The sequence below is a fragment of the Limanda limanda genome, chromosome 6, assembly GCF_963576545.1.
Source record: "Limanda limanda chromosome 6, fLimLim1.1, whole genome shotgun sequence".
In the NCBI taxonomy this organism is placed as follows: Eukaryota; Metazoa; Chordata; class Actinopteri; order Pleuronectiformes; family Pleuronectidae; genus Limanda; species Limanda limanda.
In genome coordinates, this window is record NC_083641.1 from 14047439 (window position 1) to 14070564 (window position 23126).

The following is a 23126-nucleotide window of genomic DNA, read 5'->3' on the forward strand; positions in this document are numbered from 1 at the left end:
TTTTGATTACCCACAGCTCTTTGTGGAAATGTTTTATTTATAAGGATACAATCTATTTTTTGTAGAATTTGGATGCAAACCTTTCTGAAAGTGTCAGATTATTCTAGTAAAAATATTACATCCATACTTGGCAGTACCCCTTCCTTAATGTATATATGCATAACCTTGTCAACTATTTTATGTCACTGAAATGTATTGGTAAAATAAAAAAAAGTTAAAAAAATGTGTACATCCATATCCTGGTCTTTGCTATTTTAACAGTTTTGTACCTTGCTACTTTGTTTTCTCCTTTGTGTTGTCTATATTTAATTTGAATCCATTGCTCCAGGTTTTATTAAAGGTTCAGTGTTTAGTATTTAGTGATATCTGGTGGTGATGTTGCATGTTGCAGCTGAATACCCCTCACCTCAGCCTACCTGTAGTAGCCTTTATTTGTCACAAAACTCAGGACTCAAACTCAGTGTTTAGGATGTCCAGTCTAGGCTACTGTAAAAAAAAACATGGCTGCCTCCGTAGAACGGACCCACTCCTGGAGTAAATATAACGTATTTAAACATATAGGGCCCATTCTCGTGTAAAAAAAAGCTAGAATTACTATAATTTAGATGATTGCAAACGAGTGAAAACATCACTGGGATTATTTCATTTTTGCCAAAAGATTCCTTTCACCTAAATCTTACACCCTGAAGCTTTAAGATGAACAAGGCCTTGTTCATGTGTTGTTCTCTGTAACAACATCGTGAAATTAATGTTGTTCATTCCTGTTTTGGAAAACAAAAACAAGCCCCCACCCTCACTCCCCAGGCCACTTTTTTGACGGAGCTCTGTGGCGACCAATTGCTGGGAGGTTTAGCAGCGAGGGTGGGAGCCGGGGGCGGGACTTCCGGTGGGGCTGCAGTGGGATGGCAGCAGGCAGCTGCGGGGCTGACACGTATCTGAAGTTAAAGGTGCTCCAGAGGCCGCGTCGAGGACTTGGAAGTATCTTTATTATTTTTCTCCATTGTCTTGTTTGAACACCGCCGGGGGGAAGTGAGAGTGTGGCAGCGGGGACAGAGGAGCCGTCGGCCCGGGGGGTGAGCTGCGGTCGAGCCGCTGAAGTTTGACGTGAAGTCTGGAGAAAATCTGAGCGGCTGCTTTGAAGTTCCAGGAGAGGAAAGCGGAGGAAAGTATGTCCACCGGGGGGAACACCACCGTGTAACCCGTGCTGCTTCTGCCCGGGAATGCTCTGGAAGTGAGGGGAGGGCAGGGTGGGCTCGTGTCCAGGCTTCACCGGGAGGTAGAGAGAAGAAAAAAGAAAAGAGGAAAAAGTTGAGTCGGGAAGTTTCCTGCAGCGGAGACGGAGCTTTCTCTCGCAGGCGGCGGGGGGAGCGGGACCAACATGGGGAACGGGGTGTGCTCCCGGCGGCAGCGCAGGATCTTCCAGTGCCTGCTGCTGCTCACGGTGGTCTGCGGGATGCTGTACGGGGGCATGATGTCCTACGAGGTGCACAAGCAGCTGAGGAGGACCGAGGCGACGGCGCTGAAGTACCAGCAGCATCAGGAGTCCCTGTCGGCGCAGCTCCAAGGTAAACACACGGGGCGAGGTGGGAGGTGATTGACCGGTGCTCGACAGGTGACCGTGGGAACTGGTGAGACTCCCATCACGGAACTGCAGGTTTAAACTTTGCTTAGTCGCTTTCAAACGCCCATCCTCCCTTAAAATCAACACGAGTACTTGCATCAGTCCATTGCAAACCACAGATCCGTTCGGTGTTCATCCCGTTTGAAAGTGGACATTTTGTCAGATTAAACGCTTTGTTGTGATTTGTCTTGTGGGTCAAAGGTTAGCAGGGCGATGATATACCAAGGGCCAGTCTTTGACCTCTGACCTCAGGTGGCTTTCTAATCCTGTGATAAACCAGCAGGTTAAGGTGTGAGCAGATTAGTCCATGGTGTTGGCATTTAGCCGGACTGGACATGTCTGCCTTCTGCATAGGGCTACTGTACTACTGTAAAGAGAATGGGATTTAATGGAATAAGTGGTGCTTACTGCAGGCTGGACAGGCTGGACAGGCTGGACAGACACACACACACACACACACACACACACACACACACACACACACACACACACACACACACACACACACACATATCATTGTTAGGACTTTGCATTGACTTCCATGTATTGTAAACAAACTAACCAAAACCTTTACTTAACCTTAACCTAGCCCACAATTCAAATAGTAACCAGGACTTTGGAAATGACAGTTTGCCTCATTAGGACCAAGCTTTGGTCCCCATGAGGACTGCTGGTCCTGACAAGGTCAGTGTTGATGCTGGAAAAGGTCCTAAAGAGGTCATTAAAGAAGAGTATGCACACACACACCTGGTTGTAGTGGCTGTGTCCCCCGGGCTCACCTTAACAGTAACTCATTATTATACTTTGAAGTCATGAGGTCAGCCACCACATCTGCTTCTTTCAGCCACAGCTGGGATAGCAGGAGGGAAAAATAGCACTCTCACCTCAGCTGTAAGAAGAGGCTGACGAAGCATAATGTTATATATAGTTTAAACTTTTTAAAAGTCTTAAAATAGGTTAGAGAGCTGGGTCCTGCACGCTAGAGGCCACTCGGTGTCCAGGCGCCACTGAAGAAGATATTGTTTTTGCCATGTGATCATCTACCTGTTAACAGCAAAGACCCTTTTACTTTCTGTGATTGTGTTCATCATCAGGGATGAATTTAACTTTTTATGTATACAGTATATTCAGTATATATGGCACTGGTGCTGCAGAGGTTGATAGCACGGGCTACTCTGAAAACAATCACAGGTATATATCTCTTAAACAGGTATGTGACAATACCAGGTATAAATGTTTTCGGATAAACATTGTCTTTATCACAGGGAACTATATGTACACGTTGATACATTCAAATTAGCAGTTAAACTCTCTTTAAATACATATCATCATAAATAAATATATAGAAGAAAGTATGTAAATCACTAACAACAGAACAAAATCCAACATTGGAAGCTGTGTCTGTGTGTGCGTGTGTGTGCGCACGTGTCACCCACTGGCTCTCTCAGAGTTTTTTTCTTATTTTTTCTCGTTGTAACCTCTCTGTCTGATGTAGCTAGCTTGCTTGATGCGCTGATAAACAAAGGGATTGTTCGATAGAAATTGTGGGAGTTGGTATTCGACGTATGGAATTTACTACAACTACCATGTAGAATAGTTATTCACCTGACACACATGCAAGTACACATTCCCCTCATTTCACAGTCCACACATACAAGCGGCTTTCATTTAAATATGCACACACCCTCATGTAAATTCGTCTATCACATTTTTTTTTTACCAGTGATGTCAAAATTGAAACACCTTTGCTTTTTTTAAAAATATATAAAAGAAGTCATAAAACACAGATAATAAAAAGCAGGTTAAATACATGTTGGGCAGCACAGTAGGTTCCAGGCCTTTTTATTTTAAATTCTAGCGGCGTATCTAGATTAAAGATTGTCACAGTCACTAGTTATTTAGTAACAACCAAGAGACATAATAACTAACAGTAAAACCCACATTAACAGTCATAACTCCACAGACATTGTTCTGTTTGCTTTATTGCCATGTGGGGTAAACAGTGTCACACCCACTCAGCGTTTACAATATGCTCCTCTGTATAACTTACGTAAAGTTTCTATTAAAAATATAAATTCAGGAACGTCTTACACACCACACCCCACCAAAGATTAAACAGTCCTGTACTACAGTAACCTCTGTGATTTGCTCCCTCCCCATAAAGACTCATAAACACACTATGCTCTGCGGACAGGATGTGAGGTTTTGTGTCATGCCATTATGCCCTTGGTTTAAAGTGAACAGCTAGGCTGAGAGTCCACTCCTACATGACTTCATCTCTTTCAGAACAAAGTGTGTGGTCACATAAGTGGGGTCAGAGAGTGTCGGTGTTTGAGCCCAGACCTGATAATTTAATTTGGCATTTGATCCACATAATTGGTAGTTATCTCAAGCTCACCATCCACAGCTGGGTCCAGCGGTATGACTAATAGTGTTGTCCTCTAGCTTTTTACTCATCAGATGTGTGTAACCACATGCACAGATTCTGACCTCAGGTTTGTTTTGTCATCATGTGAAGCATCCTGTGCCAAATTCAAATTGTTAAAGAGTAAATTTGACTTCACAGGTGGTTATGAATAGCTGTGAGTTTCCATGTTGGCAGCCCTATATGAGCAAAGGGAGCTTTAGCTGCATTACAGAAAGTCCCTCACATTTGTCTTATAATGTAGATTTCTTAGACAAGGCCCACTAAGCTAAGCTTTCAGTCCGTTCCAGGTCAACCGTATACCAGTGGCTTCTGTTTCGTTTTTCAAAAGATGCACAAAATCTGATATATTTAGAGCGTGACCGTATAGTGTGACACTTCGAAGAAAGCAACAGCGTTTAACCCCATTTGCATCGCTTACACTAGGCACCACGCCCATACTTTCATTGTGAAGCGATGGATCATTCAGCCAATCACAGGGTCGAACCCATTCAACATCCAATGGCCGACAGTTGATTGTAGTTTTTCCTGTCCTATATTTAGAGGTGGGCCATAGCTTGGGGGTTGTGAGCTGGATGTATTGATTCGCTGTTTCCCACTATAACCAGAGGCTGGCGGTTGTAAGTCATTTAAAAGCATCAACTGGCACTTTCTGGTTTGGCCTGCACTCTGACAAATGTGTCCCCATGATTTAACACCCAGTCACTCCCTCATACACAATAATACATACACTCACACACACTCACAATGACACAGCTTGCTGTTTGCAAACACATGAAACAAACGCAATAACTGCAGCAGGCTCAAAATAGTATATCATCAACACTTTTGCCGCCTTGTGCTTATTGCAATGCACATGCTCATGTGAATGTAATGGTCTGTTTTCCTTCATGGGATAAAAGGAAGTAAATACTTTTGTTTCTTGATTTAAAATAAACTGCATTTATCTAGTGATTAGGTCTTCATGACCACTCAAAGTGCTTTAAATTACAGATCATATTCACCTATTAAAAAAAACATGTTTATACAGCGCTTGAAATATGTGGAGCATTGTCTAACACATACACAATCCGCACAATGCTGGCACAGCAGTCAGTGGCAATTTGCTCAAAGGACAGTTTAACATGCAGACTGGGGGAGCCTAGAATCAAACCACAGAACATCCGATTAGCGAAAGAGTCGCTCTCTCCCTTCTTTTTACCCCCAAAGCCACAGTTAGAAATGCACTCTTTTTCTGTATTAAACCAAAGTACGGGACTTGATTTGGGATTTTGTATTTCCTGACAAAAATGAAAAAGTCCGATTGTCATGCAGAGTGTCTTCCAAACTCTAATCCCACAGAAATGAGCAATAAAAACAAGAGACGTGACTCGAAAATAAATCAAGTCACATCCCAAGACATTGCGCTGCACATTCAGAATATAAACCTGTCGTTTATGTAAAATAGCGCAGGTAAAATCTATTCTTCAATCTGTTTCTGGGATCTTGTTACATCAGTGGGTTCCAGGGGACTGACGTTAGCATGCTGAACAGGCCACCGTCTCCATACTACTTCTCTTAGGGTCTAAATCTTTCTGTCCTTCGACTTTCATCCAGTATATTTGGCCGATGACAGGAGGTAAGTTTCTTATCAGGTTCTCAACTGTCTTAAGTTTTCTCTAATTAACTGAGTTACAATTTAAATTTAAAAGACTTAACACCACTCAAACATGAATGTTAGAATGTATAATAACTGGTCATAGAGGTTCCTATGTGGTCAATGTTTAGTAGAAGATAGAAGGAACTCTGCCATACAAGGAGGACATTTGAAACTCCCAATACTTTTTCCCTGGGCTTTGTGCAAGTGGTCCCCTGTGTGTGTGCTCGGTAGTACAGTGGGTGTATGAATGAGAACACACACACACACACGCATGCAAACAAACCGCAGACAAAATCCTGGAGCCCATTTCCCTGTGTGATTGATAGTGTTCGCACTGCACACCCCGGCCAACTATAACCAATCCAATCTTCTCTACATCTAAGCCAGTAGGCCAGTAAAGGTCACCACCATACAGAACTCCCTTGTCCTCGCTCTGCTGATGCACTTTAACCGAACTGTGAGGGAAATGTTTAATTTGTGTGAACCTGAAACAATAATGCACATTGAAGTTTGAACGACATAAGGAGAGGTGTAAAACAAAGCAGTCTTTGGAAGGTTTTCCTTTGTGTGAATGGTAAACCCTTTGTACAGTGGGCGTGGGTCGAGCTGCACCTTGTCGTTTGTTTGTCTTCTTTTCTGGTGCGGTGGTCAGAAGAAAACGGCAATGAAGCAAAGGAAGACACAATACAAAAGATCAAGACTGTTTGCTAAATTTTCTATATCACAATACAGTCGTGATAGACAGTAAAGCCAAGCTTCACTGAATTAATAATTGTATAGCTGTTTTTCAGACAGGAACTCCTGAAAATGTTTATAAAAGTCCCATTAAAAAAAACATTTTTTGAACTTATTGATCTCTGAAAGCAGCTTATTTGAACATGTTCTGTTGTAGCGGTTAACATTGAGCTAGGTTGATGAAATCGACTGTAAGGTAATCTCTGGTTTTCAGTTTTTTATTAGTTTAATATTGAAATGCTTTCAATGACTAAAGTAAAAGACAATTTTAATATTTCAATTAATTACTTCATCTCTGATCTTTAACCTTGTTATGTTAATGTGGAGGAAAATGAGTTTCTAAATGGAACACACTTCATAAATAATAAAAAATGTCCTTGTTCAAATGTGAGTTTTAATAATTCAGTAGCACAGTCAAATGACATGCGTTTTTAGACTGTAGCTTCTTTGTCACTGTTGCCCAACTTGTCCATGTCAATCCCTAGAGAGTGGGTGTGTGTGTGTGTGTGGAACTGAGCTGAGTAAAGAGCAACATGGCTTCATCTACTGAGACGCAACAGATTCTCAAACAAGTAGAATAAAACCTCAGTAATCTGATGCTCTGGATGTCCATCTGATCAGGATCAGAGGAAAGGAAGAATTTGGAGTTGGTTTTCACCCCCAGGAATTAAATCAGAACATCAGCAGACTTTTCTAAGGCTGTGATGTATGTTTTTGGATTATGCACATTACACAGGCTCATAAAACACTGAGAAGTGGTCACTGCAGCGAACACTGATAGCCTCTCTGTCAGTGTTAGTGTGTAATAAGTGATTGTTACAAAGTTCAAGTTAATTGATTTGTTGGCTCTGCCAAGGAAGTTATGTCTCCGCCTTGTCCATTGGCTTGCACTGGTTGGTTTGTTGGTCAGATGGATTCTGCACAAACTATGAATTTTTTTTTGCCAAAACAAATTGTAGTAATCCAGTAATAGTGGTGTGAAGACGATGGCAGATGTTTGAGAAAGCAGTTTTGTCGTTGGAGAAAACCTTTCACCTCGAAGGGCATTTAGGTCAGATTGACTCAATTAACCTTTGATGTTAAAACGTACTGGACGGTGTCACTGTTGAAGACCGTGTTTGTTATAAATCAGATGAAGACAGAGAAAGATATTTTCTACATGAATAGAGGCCAACATGTTTTAATTAAATAACAACCAAGCTATGAAGTCTGTTAGAATGTATTGTTTGTGCTGCATAAGCTTGGATAACCAACACTTACTTTACCAAGTCTGCTGTCTCAGCCTGTTATTTTGGTTTGTGTATTTCCATGAATGTCTCTCTCCCTTCAGTCTCTCCTGGTTTGCCATATTTCTGCCTGTGTCATTGTTACGGCCTTTTCTTTATTTGTTTAGTTGCTTATTATCTGTGCCTTCATCTGCTTCTCCTTCCTTCACTCCTTCTCTTTTCTCCTCCTTTGTCATCGTCGTGAAAATCTTTCAACGTTGTTCTGTGTAGCAAAACTGTATAAGTTTATCCTGGAGTTGAGTTGGCACTTGAAAAGAAAGAAAAGCCACATGATCAGTCTGACCTCCCATTACGCTCAGGTCAAGAGAGAGAAAATGTGACAAAGAGGAAGAAGTTATGACAGTTGTACCACTTCACCATGTGGACGTGATCATGCATTTGTAGAACAAATTAACTGAGTTTAAGATGACAAAGCATTTACGGTTACTTTACTGTTACTATCGAAGTTATCAAATTATAAAAACATAAAAGGGTTCAATTATATTTGACTCATAAACCACGACACTATAATTTGTCATTCTTTCCTCTTAGTAAATGCTGTGTCAATAGTGTTCAGTACAACAGGGCCAACAAACAAATGCTGCCAACTCACATATTTGGAGCCAGGAATCGGGGATGGAGGCCAAGGTCCTACTTATATAAGAGATAGTATAACTCACACGAAGTAGATGAATTTCTTAATGTGACCATATTATGCTTTGTGTTTTTTTCCTTTCCATAAGTGAGTCATAGCTTTTTTGTGTCCAAAGTCCTTCTCTCCCACACAAAAGATTTCTCCTGAAAAGCCTGGAAGGCCTTGTTTGCTCTCTCGTCTGCTTTCCTTGAAGCATCTACATAACCAATTAACATGTAATATGCTCATCTATCAGCTAGTTTGGCTCAAATTGAATCAGCAGAGCCAACGCCAAGGCTACAGTTGTGTTAAAAACTGATCAGGAAGTCTCTGAAAACGACGGATGACATTTGTGAAACACTGTTTAAAAGGTTGCCAAATCCCAAAGAAGAATGTGCTGATATGCAGTTTTGAAAAAGATAGGTAGCCTGTTAAAATCTGAGAATCTAAAGGGGAAAAAAATGTTTAAATAAGAATTTACATCTCAAATCAGTTACATGTATAGTCTTGTTTTTTCGTTTTTGGTGGTTTTTACTAGCTTGTAAACCTACCATTACCATAGCCCATATATAAGTTAAGGGTATGCCTCTGAAAAAGAGTGTATCGATTGCCACCTGGTGGCTGGCTGCAATATAGGTCATAAACCCAGTCTCCTCTATGTTAGTAGCTGGAGCATGGACTTAATAAAGGTCAACGTGAATGTCAAATACATTTCTCTCAAAGATGTTTGGTCATTTTAGGTATTTTCCTCACACTGATTTTTGTTCAAGATTTACTTTGACTTACGTTTTAATTAGTTATAAGATGCTACAAAAATGGGATGAAGTCATTTTTGACAGCTGAGAGTGACTTGTGATTGGTCCATCACGAATATCAGCAGGACCTTGTTACCATGGCTCAAACCCCCGATAACTGTCTCCAAATGGAGTGGAGGAAGTGAAGACACTTCATACATTTTTATATGCTGTTTATGTCCATTAGGTTTTAAATGTTGCATTGTTTGTGTGTTGTATTGCATTTGATGCTGCTTTCTTTTAATCTTGTAAAAGGCTGCCTACTGCCTAGTAGACATAACTCCCCACATGGATTATTTCTGCTTCGTTTTAATTTAATCTTGAATCAGTTTAAGGTAAAAAAAAGTAAATGGTGGAAATAAAATGTTTATATTTTTAGACCGAGCAATTGGAGTTAGGAGAAGACAGAAATTAGAAGTGTGTCTAAGAATAAAAAGAGGATCTCCATTCAAATTAAGAGGCATAAAAGAGCTTCTGGGTTATTAGGAAACATTTTGGACAATTTTATCAATCTATTTGCCCTCGTCTGGAAAAAAGGGGATTCCTTCCTTTAAAAACGTCTTTGACTCAAGCCACCAGGCACAGCAGCCTGAGACAAAGTATTTGTAAATCCCCACAGATGTGAGGAATACCACAGCTTTCTGTCGATGGAGGAGCGTCACATCCCTGAGATCAATGTGGCTGAATAAATATCGCACCGCACTCTTATATCAACCATAATATGCACATCCTCTCTCTGTCTCTGCTCTCTCTATCATTGATATTTTAAACTGTAGTGAGTGCATATGTTGTTGCAATTGCTTTTTGCTATTGCAGCTTTCTTTTTGACTATTTTCTCTCCTCCCTTTATTCATCCCCTCCATCTGTGTTTTTTATGTGTAGTGGTGTATGAGCATCGCTCCCGGTTGGAGAAGTCTCTCCAGAAGGAGAGGTTAGACCATAAAAAGGCCAAAGAAGGTAAGAAAAACCTCTATTCTCTACTCTGATTATTTTGGGGAATTCATCATACCTCAAACTGACGGCATATCATGTGATGCTAGAATAAATATCAGATTGCTATACATATTTAAAACATTTGGTTATAGTATTATTGTTGGTCACGTAAGATAAAGGTATTAGCCAAATAAATATGAGTGAATTGTTGAACAGTGAACCATGACTATTTTCATACTCAACATAGTTTTACTTTACATTTGTTAAAGTTACATAAAATATGATTGATCTCCTCTGATTTCTAGATTATCTGGTTTTTAAACTTGATGCACAACAGTCACTGAACAAGGAGAAGGTATGTTTTTTACATAATTAATATTTCTTTTATTCATCTGTACATTTTTAGGACTTGAGGCCATTGCATATCAACAGCGACGCAAATAAACTAAACAAAAAAGCAACTAATTCAAGAACTTATACTGTATTACAGCGGCTTTAATATGTATTTCTAGCGTTTTTTAAGTATTTAATTTGACAAAGGTCTTATTTGTTTGTAAACCGCTATGCTCATTGGAATCATTCATCTTGTTTGACAAGAGTTGAGTTACTTCTAGCTTCAAGCCGACTCCATCATCTCCTGTTCGACAAAAATAACTGTAATCAATGGCAAGAGACAAATATATTAACTATATCAACTGATAAACTTTATATCAGACTGGACAGACGAGGAAGTTAGTGTTATTCATCTCCTGCTGCGACTGCTTCAAAATATCAACAACACACATTCTGATTGGTTGTGATTGGACATGTCGGAAGAGAAACCTTGGAAAAAACTGCCTATATTCAACTAAATAAAGCTGCAATATCGCTCAGCAACTATACGTTGATGATATGAAAGCTTGCATTGAATGGATATAGACAGGAAAAATAGCAATTGCACGAAAAAACACATCTAGTTTGCAAAGGTTTTAATCCTTTGGGGAGTTTAAGCTGCTTTTCTCAACTGGTGTGTAAAACAGCAGCTTTGTGCTGCTGTAACTGACACAACCAGATTGAATTCACCTCATCTCTATAGTCTGTTGTAACAGTAACTTAAAGCCTTAACCACAAAGTCTCTGAGTTTTGTAACCTTTTGTCTTTTGTTGAAACAGCAAGACTCCGGCAGCAGATTAAATTCTATACAAGTGCAACATCAGATGTTAAAGGTATGACATTACCAACACACTCAAATGGGCATTTCTCCATTCTAACCCTGACGCAGACATCCTCTTGACCTTGTATCATTTGAACACACACTCTCCCTGACCTCACAGCTACATCCTTCCTCTTGTATTGGTGAGGAAGTCAATGCCTGGTTGGGGGAAGGGTCTGTTTTTCCTTCAGGATTTATGATTCAGTGATTTTATTATGAGGAGAAAATCAAACCCACATGATGACAGTGGATTTATTTTGTCTTCTCTATCAGAACCAACATGACAACCTGAAGAAGCTGTACTACGACCTGCAGGAGCAGCACCACACACAAGGCGAGGACCACGGCCGACTGCTGGACGAACACAAGGATCGCTACGAGAAGCTGCAGCAAATCAAAGACGTGGAAGTCTCCCAACTCAAAGGTGCAGTCTTCTGTCTTTATGTAGAGGTGTCATCATCACTTACCTTGTCTCCATCTTCTGGTTGTATCAAGTACTGCAGGTCTCAAAACAAATGTTTTATATTTAGATCTAGAAAGAAAATAGTTGTATTCACATTCAGTACGTGGTAAGTACCAAGCTTTACTTGAAACGGTTGGATTTCATTTTCCATACTGCTAAAGATATGTGAAAACAAGTGGAACCAGGTTTTGTGACGTGCGTCATAAGAATAAAAAATAAGTGGTTTTAATCATCTTTGCTTATGTTTCGCAATAGAATATAAAAAAAGGCCTGTTGTCTTTGCCAGCAGCTGTTGTGCAGTTAATTTCTGCATTTTTACAATAATACAATAGCTGACATGTGCAAGAGATGAGCTATTATTTGAAGAATCTTGTTTGTAGCCTAGCTCTTTCCGCAACTAACAAAGAAAGGCTCCCTGTTTACTCCGGCATGCCCAGCGTACAGGAGTAGTCATGTGATATGTGTTTTCAGACCAAATTCCTCACCAGAAGCTATTGCTGACTATAAAACAGGTGTGTAGGATAGTCCCACAACTTGAAGACACACACTGACTCGCTGTTCACTTCTCTGTCTCTCTCTACCTTAAGTTGAAATGCTGATTTGCTCGGTTTGGCTCGACTCGGTTGGTGCAGTGGGCGGCACAATTCATAGAGACACGAGTAGCAAGAACTTACTGACAGAGCTGGTAACAACATTTTTATCGTCCAAACATGTTTGAAAAGACCCAAATGAACACTGTTAGTGAACATAGTGGAGCTGTGCATGGCTCTCTGGGTGTCTGCCTTGGTGGAGCTGTGGCCGGGCTGTGTGCACTCTGGGTCTGTGCCCTGGGGACGTGCATGGCTCCCTAGGTGTCTGCGCCATTGGTTCGCCATTGTTTTGACTGTGTGCCCTGATCAGAAATGAGCTTGGCTTGATTACGTTCCAGGGGTGAGTCACTGGTCTCGATCTCTCACCGAAACTTGGTATCGGCGATTGGCGTGAACCGGTACCCGGTAGTACCGCCGTAATTCTGTCGGTATCAGAGTTCTGTACCCAACGGCAGGGATTCAAATTGATATGGAGCCAAAGTGCTTGTGTGGTCAGAGCTCATTTTAGTTTGTAAATGCTGTTGTGCTGAATTTGAGGGTGGAGGAGCAGTGGCTGTTTGTGAGGAATTCCTTGATCCAAGTGCAGGGGGGAAATATTGTACTTGTTGAATGTTTTTATTTTTTTTGTTTAGTTGCAAGCTTTCTGTTGATGTGTTTTTCATTCTGCAGATAATAACTTTAACCTGAGAGAGGAGAACAAACAGCTGAGGAAAGCCCACCATGAAATTCATGTACAGCTACAGGACGTTCAGGTGAGAACAGACCTGTCCTTGTGTCGTCTTTGGAGGGTAATATTACATCTGACCCGTCTCACGTCTTCTCATAATCCCCATGTGGACTGAGCCCTGTGTATATGTACATGCTTTGTTGTTTGGTTCTATCTTTTTAAATCGGATGCAACATATTTCAGAATAACATCCTGATGATGAAGTTTGATCTTAGCTTCTCTTATCTTTTCATCTTTTTAGTCTTATTTTTTCAAATAGAAAAAGATAAAATGTGTGCCATCTGAAATTGGATGAATTAAGTTATGTTTCATGAAATAGTGCCTGAATAATAGAGGAAAATACATGTTACGTTAAAATTCCTTTGCAATAAATTGTCAAATATTAAGCCTGACATAAAAATGAATGGCTCATTCCTGCTCTTGGTTGCGTGTGTGTGTTTTCAGGTTCAGCATCAGGACTTGAAGGCAGTGCACAACCAGCTGTCACTGACACTAGAAGACCACAAGAGTGCGCTGGCTGCAGCTCAGGTAGGAGCAGGCAGCAGAGAGATGCAGTCTCATTGTTCACTGCAGTCTGTGAATACTGATTGATGCTGAATATCTGCTTTCAGTCTCAGAGGAAATAATAGACAATTAGTTGAAATGAAAGATAAAGGATTTCTGTTTCATTCAAGTGTAACTTAGTTTTTTTAGCATGTTAGCAGAGAATACACATAGACTAGGGCAGAATAATTGGGGGGGAACTGGCTTATTCGTAAATGTTAGACATTATATGTGACTTATCTGATTGAACCCTCCTTTATTTATGATATGCGACCAGTTGTGTTAATTCTATACTTTTAACACGTCCCCAGAAAAGCTGAAACATCCTCCTCTCTCCTTTGCAGTCCTCTCAGTTATAGCCTTACTTTAGCCCTCCCTGTAAAGATGAGATGTTCATTCCAGTGAATTGTAAAATCACCAGCAAATACGAAAAAAAGTTTCTTAATGCGTTGCTTGTTTTTCTGATAGATCAGATGTTGAATATTCTCCTTGAAAGGGATCTTTGAAATGCCTGAATGGTTTATTGAATGTACAGTACTCTACCAAGACATTCTTCCTTTCTGTCTCCATTCATGGATTTTCACTGACTCTCCTCTCATTTCCGCTCTCTCTCACTCTGTCTGCATTTGCTAATTTATTTTATGCTTATGCAGCTTTTCATTAGCGCTTCCAGTTGGACGAGCACAATACACACACACACACGCACACACGCACATACATAAAACTCTTTCCGTCACTCCAGGGGTTGTGTTTCTTTCGGGGCTGTCAGAGCAGTACATCTGAAGGATGTTGCAGCCAATCAGCCAGAAAGATATAATGGAGCGACTGGAGCAGACTAAAGGATTTTTTTTAATTTAACCATGTGGCCTGGTTACAAACTACTGGTTTGTGTATATGTGCTGTATAAAATAATGGTGTCATTTAAAGGGTTATTACTGTGGAGTATATGTCTGTTAGAAGAGAAATGTTTGTTTCACCTCAGGAAACCAGGAAGTGTTAGAGAAATAGCTCAAATCCAAAAATTTAAATTCACTCATGATATACTCACCACTCTTCCGATATAGGGGTGGGTGGGTTAGTTTAGCTTAGCCACTTCTGGAGGAAATGACCACGTTTCGGGGCTTGCAGACATTTGACACCAAACAAGTACTTTGAAGGCATGTTATGTTTTTTTCTTTATTTTTTTTTACGTCAGAAGATTAGTAACTAATCAGCTACACTGTTGACCCAAAAGTGATTTGTGGACTCAAACACTTCAACAGTACTGCAGTTAAAGATAATAGAGAGTTATTTGTCTCTCTGCTTTCTAACTGAGACACAACCAAAGCCTACAGTTATTTATAAATAGGTTATAACTGATTTGTAAAACATTGGTGAATTATTTAACACATCCATTAAATTACAACCTATACTCTTTTATAAGGTTATTGTACAGTAGTACCAGACTTAGAATCCCATTGGATGAAACCGCTCCCTTATGTTTCCCTCGCTAATCGCTGTGAGTGTTGTTCCCTTTAGGTGCAGGTGGATGAGTTCAAGCAGCTAAAGGAAGTCCTCAACAGGGCTCCCGTCCCGAGGCAACCTGAGCAAAACCCCGCCCCCCAGGAACTACAAGCAGATGCACCCAAATCCCACATCTATCAAGAGCAGCAGGCTGTGACACAAGAAAGGGAGACAGCCCCTGAAAATCATCAGGCATACCATGAAACGGTAACATAAAAGTCTTTGGTTTCACTTTACTAGGAGGAGAAAAGGTATATAAAAACACACAAATCGATATATTTCCCTTTTTGCTTCCATCTCAGTTGGGTCAGCAAGTGGCGGCGGTGCACTCCCAGTCCGAAACCAAGCTCAGCCCCACTGTACCTCAAATCACCTTGTCAGAGAGAGTGGAGGATGATGGAGAGGGAGAGGCAGAGAGGAAGAGGGAACTGGCGGAGGAGGAGATGGCTCAAGCAGGACAGCCTCAGAAGCTGGAGGAGGACCCGGACCGTCCACAGGATGAGCAGCAGCAGGAGGAAGAGGAGGGAGAGGATCCGGAACAGGAACAGCCAGATGAGAACGAATTGGACCAACTGAGACATCAGCCACAACCGGTCAGAATTTTTGTCATATATAAACAGGGTTAAACTGAACCCACACCTGATGATTTTTCCTGTATATCTTGTTTAGAGTCATGATCATGTGCTTTTAAACTTTAAGACATAAACCTTGTACACCATGTGATCCTTGTCATATCAGGGACACAGCTACTACTTAAATTTAAGTGCAGATCATTAAACGGGAATTGTGATATGTTTTAACCTGAGCCCTATGTTTACAAATGTAACTGTGATTGAATAGTACTAGCAAAATATTTTGGAATTGGTTCAGTAGATTGCCTCTGCTGGCAGCCACGACACAGTGGCAGTGGCTACAATGTAATGTTATGGGACAACTGCGACTGTTTCTCTTTTGTAGGAGCTCTTTGTCTGTATACTGTGGCTCAAACAGGTCATGACAGCAATCCAAGTTGAAATTTTCCATGTCAGAAAAAGATTCAGCCACAATAGTTTCTTTCAGTAAAATCCAAACTCCTCTCTGTGAGAACCATGATTTACACACCCACATTTACAAACATAGGGTGCAGGCTCAAAATGAAGAACCAGAATGAATAACAGCCTATCTCCAGTGTTTGATTACTGGCAAGTTGCTAATTTTGTATTGTGCTCATTGTTTTTTACTGTTACATTCATCAGCTGAACTTTATCTAAGGATAAATTATATCTTTATGCTCATGTTTGTCTCAATTTGCAGCAAATGAGGATTTAGTTTGGTATTTGTATTCATCTGTTTGTCATCTCAAAGGATCCCCATGCAGAGGTGCACCAGGACGACCAGCTGCAGCACGAGGCGCACGCCCAGGTGGAGCACGTGAAGTCGGCGTATGAACAGCAGAAGGAGCAGCAGCGCCTAGAGGCTCAGAGGGCAGCGGAGAGCAGGCAGATCCATGTGCGACAGGAGGCCCTGCGACTGCAGAGGAAGAAGGTGATGATGGAGAGGGAGCAGAGGCTGAAGGAGGAGCAGGATAGGGAGCATCAGCAGCACAAAGAGGCCGACATGAGGGAGCAGCAGCTGAGAGAGGAGCACCAAAGGTCAGGTCGCAAGTCAGCTAGAAGACAATTGCCAAAATGACACGAAAACATACTTCCGCATACCTTCCGTAACCTAGAGGTGTCTATCAATGCTGATCATTTTAGGTTCATTTGTAATTGACTGTAATGTTTCCACTCACCAAACTAATGAGTCTCATGATGATGGTCTAATTAAACAATAAACTGCAATATGGGAAGCAGTACGTTTTTAAAGACTATATAGGTCACATGCATGTTTCTTTTCTGATGTGGCTTGTAGAGCCTGTGCCTCTCTCACTGCCAACTGTCAATGTCGTCATTAGGAAGAAGACAGAGTATGAGAACATGGACAATGACATTGTGGAAGGAGAAGAAGATGGTCACACTGATGATGAAGACGGTGAGACAGAAATGTAACCAGTAAATGAAATAGACAGATTGTAAATTATTACGTCATGTGAACGACCACAATTTAAAATATTCTCTTAAATATTTTTGTCGGAGTCTGAGCTCAGAGTCGTGTTTGCTCATCCCGTTTGTGTGTGTGTGTGTTAACAGAGGAAGATCCTCATAAGCTAAATGAGGGGGAGGAAAAAGAAGGAGAAGATCAAAGAGTGCCATCACAACAGGTGAATTTACATCCATCCATCCATTCCGTTTACTCCATCTGTAAATCATCTGTCCATCATTTTACTTCCTTGACTCTCTAACTATTTTGACTACTTTAATTTAACAATTACATTACACTTAAGCTGCTTTCAGACACGCACTGAACTCTGAGACATTTTCCTGAAATTCTCCTGTTTGTGAGAATGCAAATGTTCAAGTCAGTTGCCCTGGACATTTTTCGGAGCTTTTCCTGCCAGCCCCCTAGTAATCATGTACAAATACATGTCTAAATGAGCCCATTTGAAAATACAACAGGAACATATTTTTTAAAAATCACAGCTTGCAAGTGGCGGTTTTTATGACATTTCTATCATGGGATGGAGACAAAACTGAGCAGAACACAACAAAAACAAAGAGTTGTCAACTTGGAAAAACAACAAGATTCAAGAGCTTTTGGTGATAAGGGCCGACACCAGACCTCTGTACTGTTAACAAGAACAGGTGATTTCCACAGCAGAATTCACATGTTGTGTCCTGCCTTCTGCATTCACTAACCAGGAAAATGTCCAAACCCACTTTTTTTGGCACATTTTCTATGTCTAAAACATATCTAAAAACAACTCAATCTGCCAAAACATATACAGTGACTGACATCTTCCAATGCACATATCTACATATTTCTATCATGCACATATCAACCCACCGCTACCATCATGATTGTATCTCTTCCTTATTTAACCATACTACCTTGTTTGTGTTTCTCCCTGTGAAGGGTGACGTAGATGGTGAGCTGGACCCCAATGACGACCCCAACAACCAGGGCGAGGATGAGTTTGAAGAGGCCGGGGATGATCAGCCTGAGCACAGGGTGACAGAGGAGGAAGAGGAGGTGGTAGACGAGGAAGAGGAGCCGGCAGCACCAGCGCAGCACAAAGACGCACACCCCGGCCCTCGACAGCCGGCTGTGGAGGAGGAACTGGTGGTGAGTATGTGTTTAGGGAAGAATGAGACGAGAGAATGTTGAAGTAATTGTGTAGGGAGTGTCTGAACTTGTGTATGTGTGTTCAGATGGCTGGAAACCCAGATCAACAGGAAGACACGCTGGACGACCAGTACCAGGAGGAAGTAGAGGATGAGGTGGGTAATACACACAGTCTGGTGCGCATTTTACGTATTGACAAACGCAACAGATGAGAGAGAGAAAATAGTAAATGACAAGCAGGAAAAGGCAGATTTTACACCAAACTCTACACAAATGTGTGGAACAGATCCCAGACGTTTGTTTTCATTCCTTACTCCTAAAATCAGTCGAGCATTGAACTTTCTCTCTTGTTGCTGCTGCTCTAAAGGCCCCGGAGGACATCGCCGGTGGGCAGAAGAGAGAAGAGGAGGGGGAGGATGAAGGAGAGGATCCCTATAACGAGGAGACCGTAGATCAAGTAGGTTCATCTGTTGGGAACCACTCAGCGACTCTCTGGCCTCTTCTCTAAGCTTTCACACTTCTTAACTACTGCTTTTTATTTGGCCACTTTCTTGTCGTCCATCTTTTTATACCATCACAATCACGTCCCTATAATCGGTTTTCTTGAATGAACAAGCACCTAGTGGCAATAAGAGGAACTGAATCCCACTACCTCCACGTATACAAAATTCTGCTGATTTGTGTTTTGGTTGAAGCAGATTGGAACTGTGCATTCAATAATAATTCGTTCACATTTCTAAAGTTTAACTGAAGAATCCATTTTATTATCTAGGCCTTATCCCAGCTATTGAAGAAAATCACAGCCTGAAACTGCAAAAAACAGTTGTTAAATGTTTTGGTGGTCCATCTTGAAATATATACACTGCTCTGATATTTTAGCTGTACAGGGATTCATGTGTGTGTTTGTGTGTGTATCTGTGTGTATTGTCCCTGTAACCCGAAGCAGGCCTCATGTGTGTCCAGGTAAATGAGGGAGATCAGGTGGAGAGTCTGTCTAAGTGTCAGGTTTCCACCTGAGCCTGGATTATTCAATTTGACCTGAGAGGAAATCGGGGAGCTCACACATATTTTATAATTTAAAAAAAACCATAAAACTGATATATTGAATATTGTTTAAACATATAATATGTAACAATTCTTCATTAAATTGTCTAAAAACAGCTCCACTAATGTTAGATATATTGTTGACTTTTGTCAAAATCAAAAATGTTTCCAACAATGTACAAAGCCAGAGAAATCACTAAATTTACTCTAGGTAACAGGAAGTTTCTTTTCGGTCGCCTTTTAATTGCATCACATCCTCTTTGCCAGTTACTTTCTCTGTCTCCGCTGTAACTTCTGGGGCAAGTGATGTATTGAGAAAGAAAACCAAACTGCTAGCCAGTTTTATCCTTCCACTGTTTGTATTGGTCACTCATATTGATCACCATTATTTATTGCTGTTTAATGCGTAACAAAATAAAACTTTAGTACATTAATTCATCTATGACCATGATTTGCGACTACTCCCATGATCCTTTGCAGCTTCACGACGTCATCAAACTAGATTCGTTGTAATTGTTTTGATTGAGGTGAAATTACATTTTGTGCATGTACATACAAATAATGTTCAAATTGTGTTTGTTTTATTGTGTTGGTTCTGATATTTTTTTTGGGTAAATTTGACCAAAGATGCTTTACTGAAATGAGTTAAACAAATTTGCAGATGCTGATGAAACAAGTGGTTTTAGTTCAATTAAGTTCATGTGCATATCGTAAACGTTGCCCCCCCCCCCCCCGTCTTTTTTAACGGACTTGTGTTACATACAGTGTCCGTCACATAACGAGTAAACATACTTATGTTTCTCTGTAATTTGAGCTCAGTGAAGCTTCCCCTCTATTCAGCTCCATTCATGCACGGCTGCACAGTCGACCCAGCAGGGAAGTCCCAGGTGAACGTCTTACACAAACGTCTCTGCTCTCATTTATTTACAAGAGAATCACACTCCTGTGTGTTACAGTGCTGTCGACAGATAAGCAGAGAAAACATGAAAACACTCACTGTCCAGGTGCAGGGTCACCAAACCAACATTTGTGTTAGTTTGAAATCAGTTGATTATGATTCAAAAACAAGAGCCTGAGACTAAATGGTAAACATGATGACAAATTATATATCTCATGTCATCATTTAGTGGGAAACAAATGTTGAACCATCTTGCTTTGTGCTTGTGATTTGCTCCAGGAGGAAGTGAAACACCAGGAGGGTCCGAGAAACGAGGGGAATCACAGAAAAGACAGAGAGAACAACGAGGAAGAGAATTACGAAGAGGAAGAGGAGGAGGTCGACGATGAAACGGCCGGTCGAGGCAAGGGAACCAATCGGAGGGCGGAGATGTAGGACAGATGCAGACTTGAACCAGCTGCAGTGCCTTTTCTGAACGCCAGTACAGCCTATCAGGTCTGTTCTTCTCTTGTTTCTCAAAGGAATAATCGCAGCCATTCAGACAGAATCCCACTTAGGAAAACTGGGATTTTGTGCCTGGAGGACGAGAGGCGATTCCAAACACTGTGGGGCTGGAACTGATCAGCTCATACTGTGGAAACGGACAGAATCTTTTGGATGGAAATTGGATGTATACTGAATATGTTTTCCCTTCTTTTCTGTCTTCTCACCCGTCTGCCTGATCGCCTGTCTGGTTCCGTGACAGACATAGAATGTATTTTTATCATGTGCTGTCTTTTGTATAAAGAAACCAAAACAAAACAATGTTATTCTAATGCTCTCGTGGTCAGGCTTTTATACTTGTTTTAGCTCAGATTTTATTTTCTTGCATTCCAGTCGATCGAGTCATTTCCTGTTATTTATTGTTCACCGTAACTCTGACAATCGCGAGACGTTTTCCCCCTGACTGAAGGGCTTTTATCGACTTCTTCATGCTTGAACGTTTCCACTGGATATTTCAGACATTTCTGGTGAAGCCATTTTGTGTCGCTCTGACATGTAAGTGCCTTTCCATTCTGGGAAACTCTTCTTGGTCTTTTTACATTTTTACATTTGTTAAATCATTTAAATAGGAAAGCCAGTTAGTGCTGAAACCAACATTCAGCGTGGCCTTAAAGGAGCAGAGGAGCTGTTTCATGTCGACTGCTGGTGTGAATATAATTCACAAAATCTGATGCAATGTAACGCAACACCTTTAGTCTACTGTACAATGTATAGTAAAACAAATGCTGACAATTTGTACGTTTCTTTCTGCCAGTTACATTTGATACAAAGTAGTGGGATTGTATGAAATCATGTTAGTCACCTGGATGGTGAGTGGAATAAAGAGGCAGAAGGATGTCAGGTAACTGTGGTTGTGTTCTCTCTCCTGTTTCAGACCATTCCTCAGAGGCTTAGAACAAGGTTGTGGTTTCTCTTTACTCGTCTGTCGTACCTGTGACTGATGCAACAACAAAGGGAACTACAGGAGTGCAGTCAATCGCCAAGTGGCCAATTTATCTAAAGCATGATGGATGAAATGTGAAGGAAAATAAAATAATATAAATATGAAAAAACTTGCAGTTACTCAACATCACACTTCAATATTCAATTTGGTACAAATATTAATTTGGACTCAAGGATGATCTAATTAGATTTTTTTGTTAAAGGTCAAGGTCAAAGTGACTTCACAAAGCCCATTTGGCTCAAGTCACTTGTATACAAGGGTTAGCTCACTTGATTTTTGTAGCCAAAGGTCAATGTCACAATGGCCTCACTAAGTATGTTCATGTTTTTTGAACATGAAAACTTAAGATTATCTTGAGGGTATGTCTTCAAATTTGGCACAAACATTCACTCAGACTCAAAGATGAACTGATTCTTGGTACTGGGGGGTCAAAGATCAAGGTCACAGTGACCTGTGAATGTGATTACATTTGATCAGTTGTCATCTGGACTCAAAGATTAAGTGATTATGTTTCAGTGTTCAAAGGTCACAGTGACCTTATATGAATCTTGGGGTGGGGAGTATGTAGAAATATGTACACAGAAACTGCACTGGTTGCAGGAGTCATGCAGTTTAAAAATAGAATTGTAGCTTTCTCATGACACCAATTCATTGGGTTTTGTATCATTACTACACAGCCAACCTAAATACTAAGTGTTCCACAGTAAGTGGTCCGATGCTCTTCTCATCTGTTTCCTGCATTGACCATTCAAACGACAGCTGAGCGTGTTCTACTCACTCTCGACTTCAGCTGTGTGCAATTGTTCTGTCAAATCTGCTTTCTTACAGAGATGAGGTGATCATGAATATGTATCAAGCAGGAGGAGAAAGATCATAAATATTCATTGAGTTTAGATATCCTGGGCACTGCCAGCTCTGGTGCTTATCCCTGCTCCGTCTGGTCGAGGTGAGAGGAGTGTGGCTGAAACCTGCTCACACGGGGAAGTGAAATGAAAATCATTGACCGAGAGCAGCGATTTCTTCACATGAACATTTGTCCCCAGCACACACTCTCTTTCTGTCAGACTCTCTTCTCTGCAACTCATTTTCGATCATTCCTGTTCTTTCTCTCCATTTCTTCCCTCAGCATCTTTCTTTCTCTCTCTAGTTCCACCCGCTCAGCCTCTGCCCTCCTCCCTCTGCTGCTGTGAGAACGTTCATAACCTCCAGAGCCGCTGGTGGAGGAGAGGAACAGGTGTCTCATTACTGGGATCATCGAAGACGCACATTTGGACAGCGACGCCGGTGACTCCTCCACATCCCTCCCATTTCCACGCTCACTCCGTCGTCACTTCACGGCTGAATCACCAGGCAGGAATAATTTGAACATGTTGTTCGCCTGCAGCCAGAGTCTATCTAGAGACACGTGCCCACACAACTGCCACCAATCCCCA

The 23126-nt window shown here is 41.1% G+C and overlaps 1 protein-coding gene across 1 annotated transcript; it reads left to right on the forward strand.

Moving 5' to 3' along the window:
- Positions 1–896: 896 nt before the first annotated feature.
- On the forward strand, positions 897–21590 carry LOC133003240 (Golgi integral membrane protein 4-like). Its single transcript, XM_061072906.1, has 16 exons — positions 897–1565; positions 9996–10070; positions 10352–10401; positions 11198–11251; positions 11512–11662; positions 12961–13043; positions 13463–13546; positions 15080–15271; positions 15367–15657; positions 16409–16695; positions 16998–17074; positions 17233–17303; positions 18056–18265; positions 18352–18420; positions 18633–18722; positions 20487–21590. The coding sequence occupies exons 1-16, from the start codon at positions 1379–1381 to the stop codon at positions 20640–20642; spliced, it is 2127 nt and encodes a 708-aa protein (XP_060928889.1). The 5' UTR covers positions 897–1378; the 3' UTR covers positions 20643–21590.
- Positions 21591–23126: the final 1536 nt, after the last annotated feature.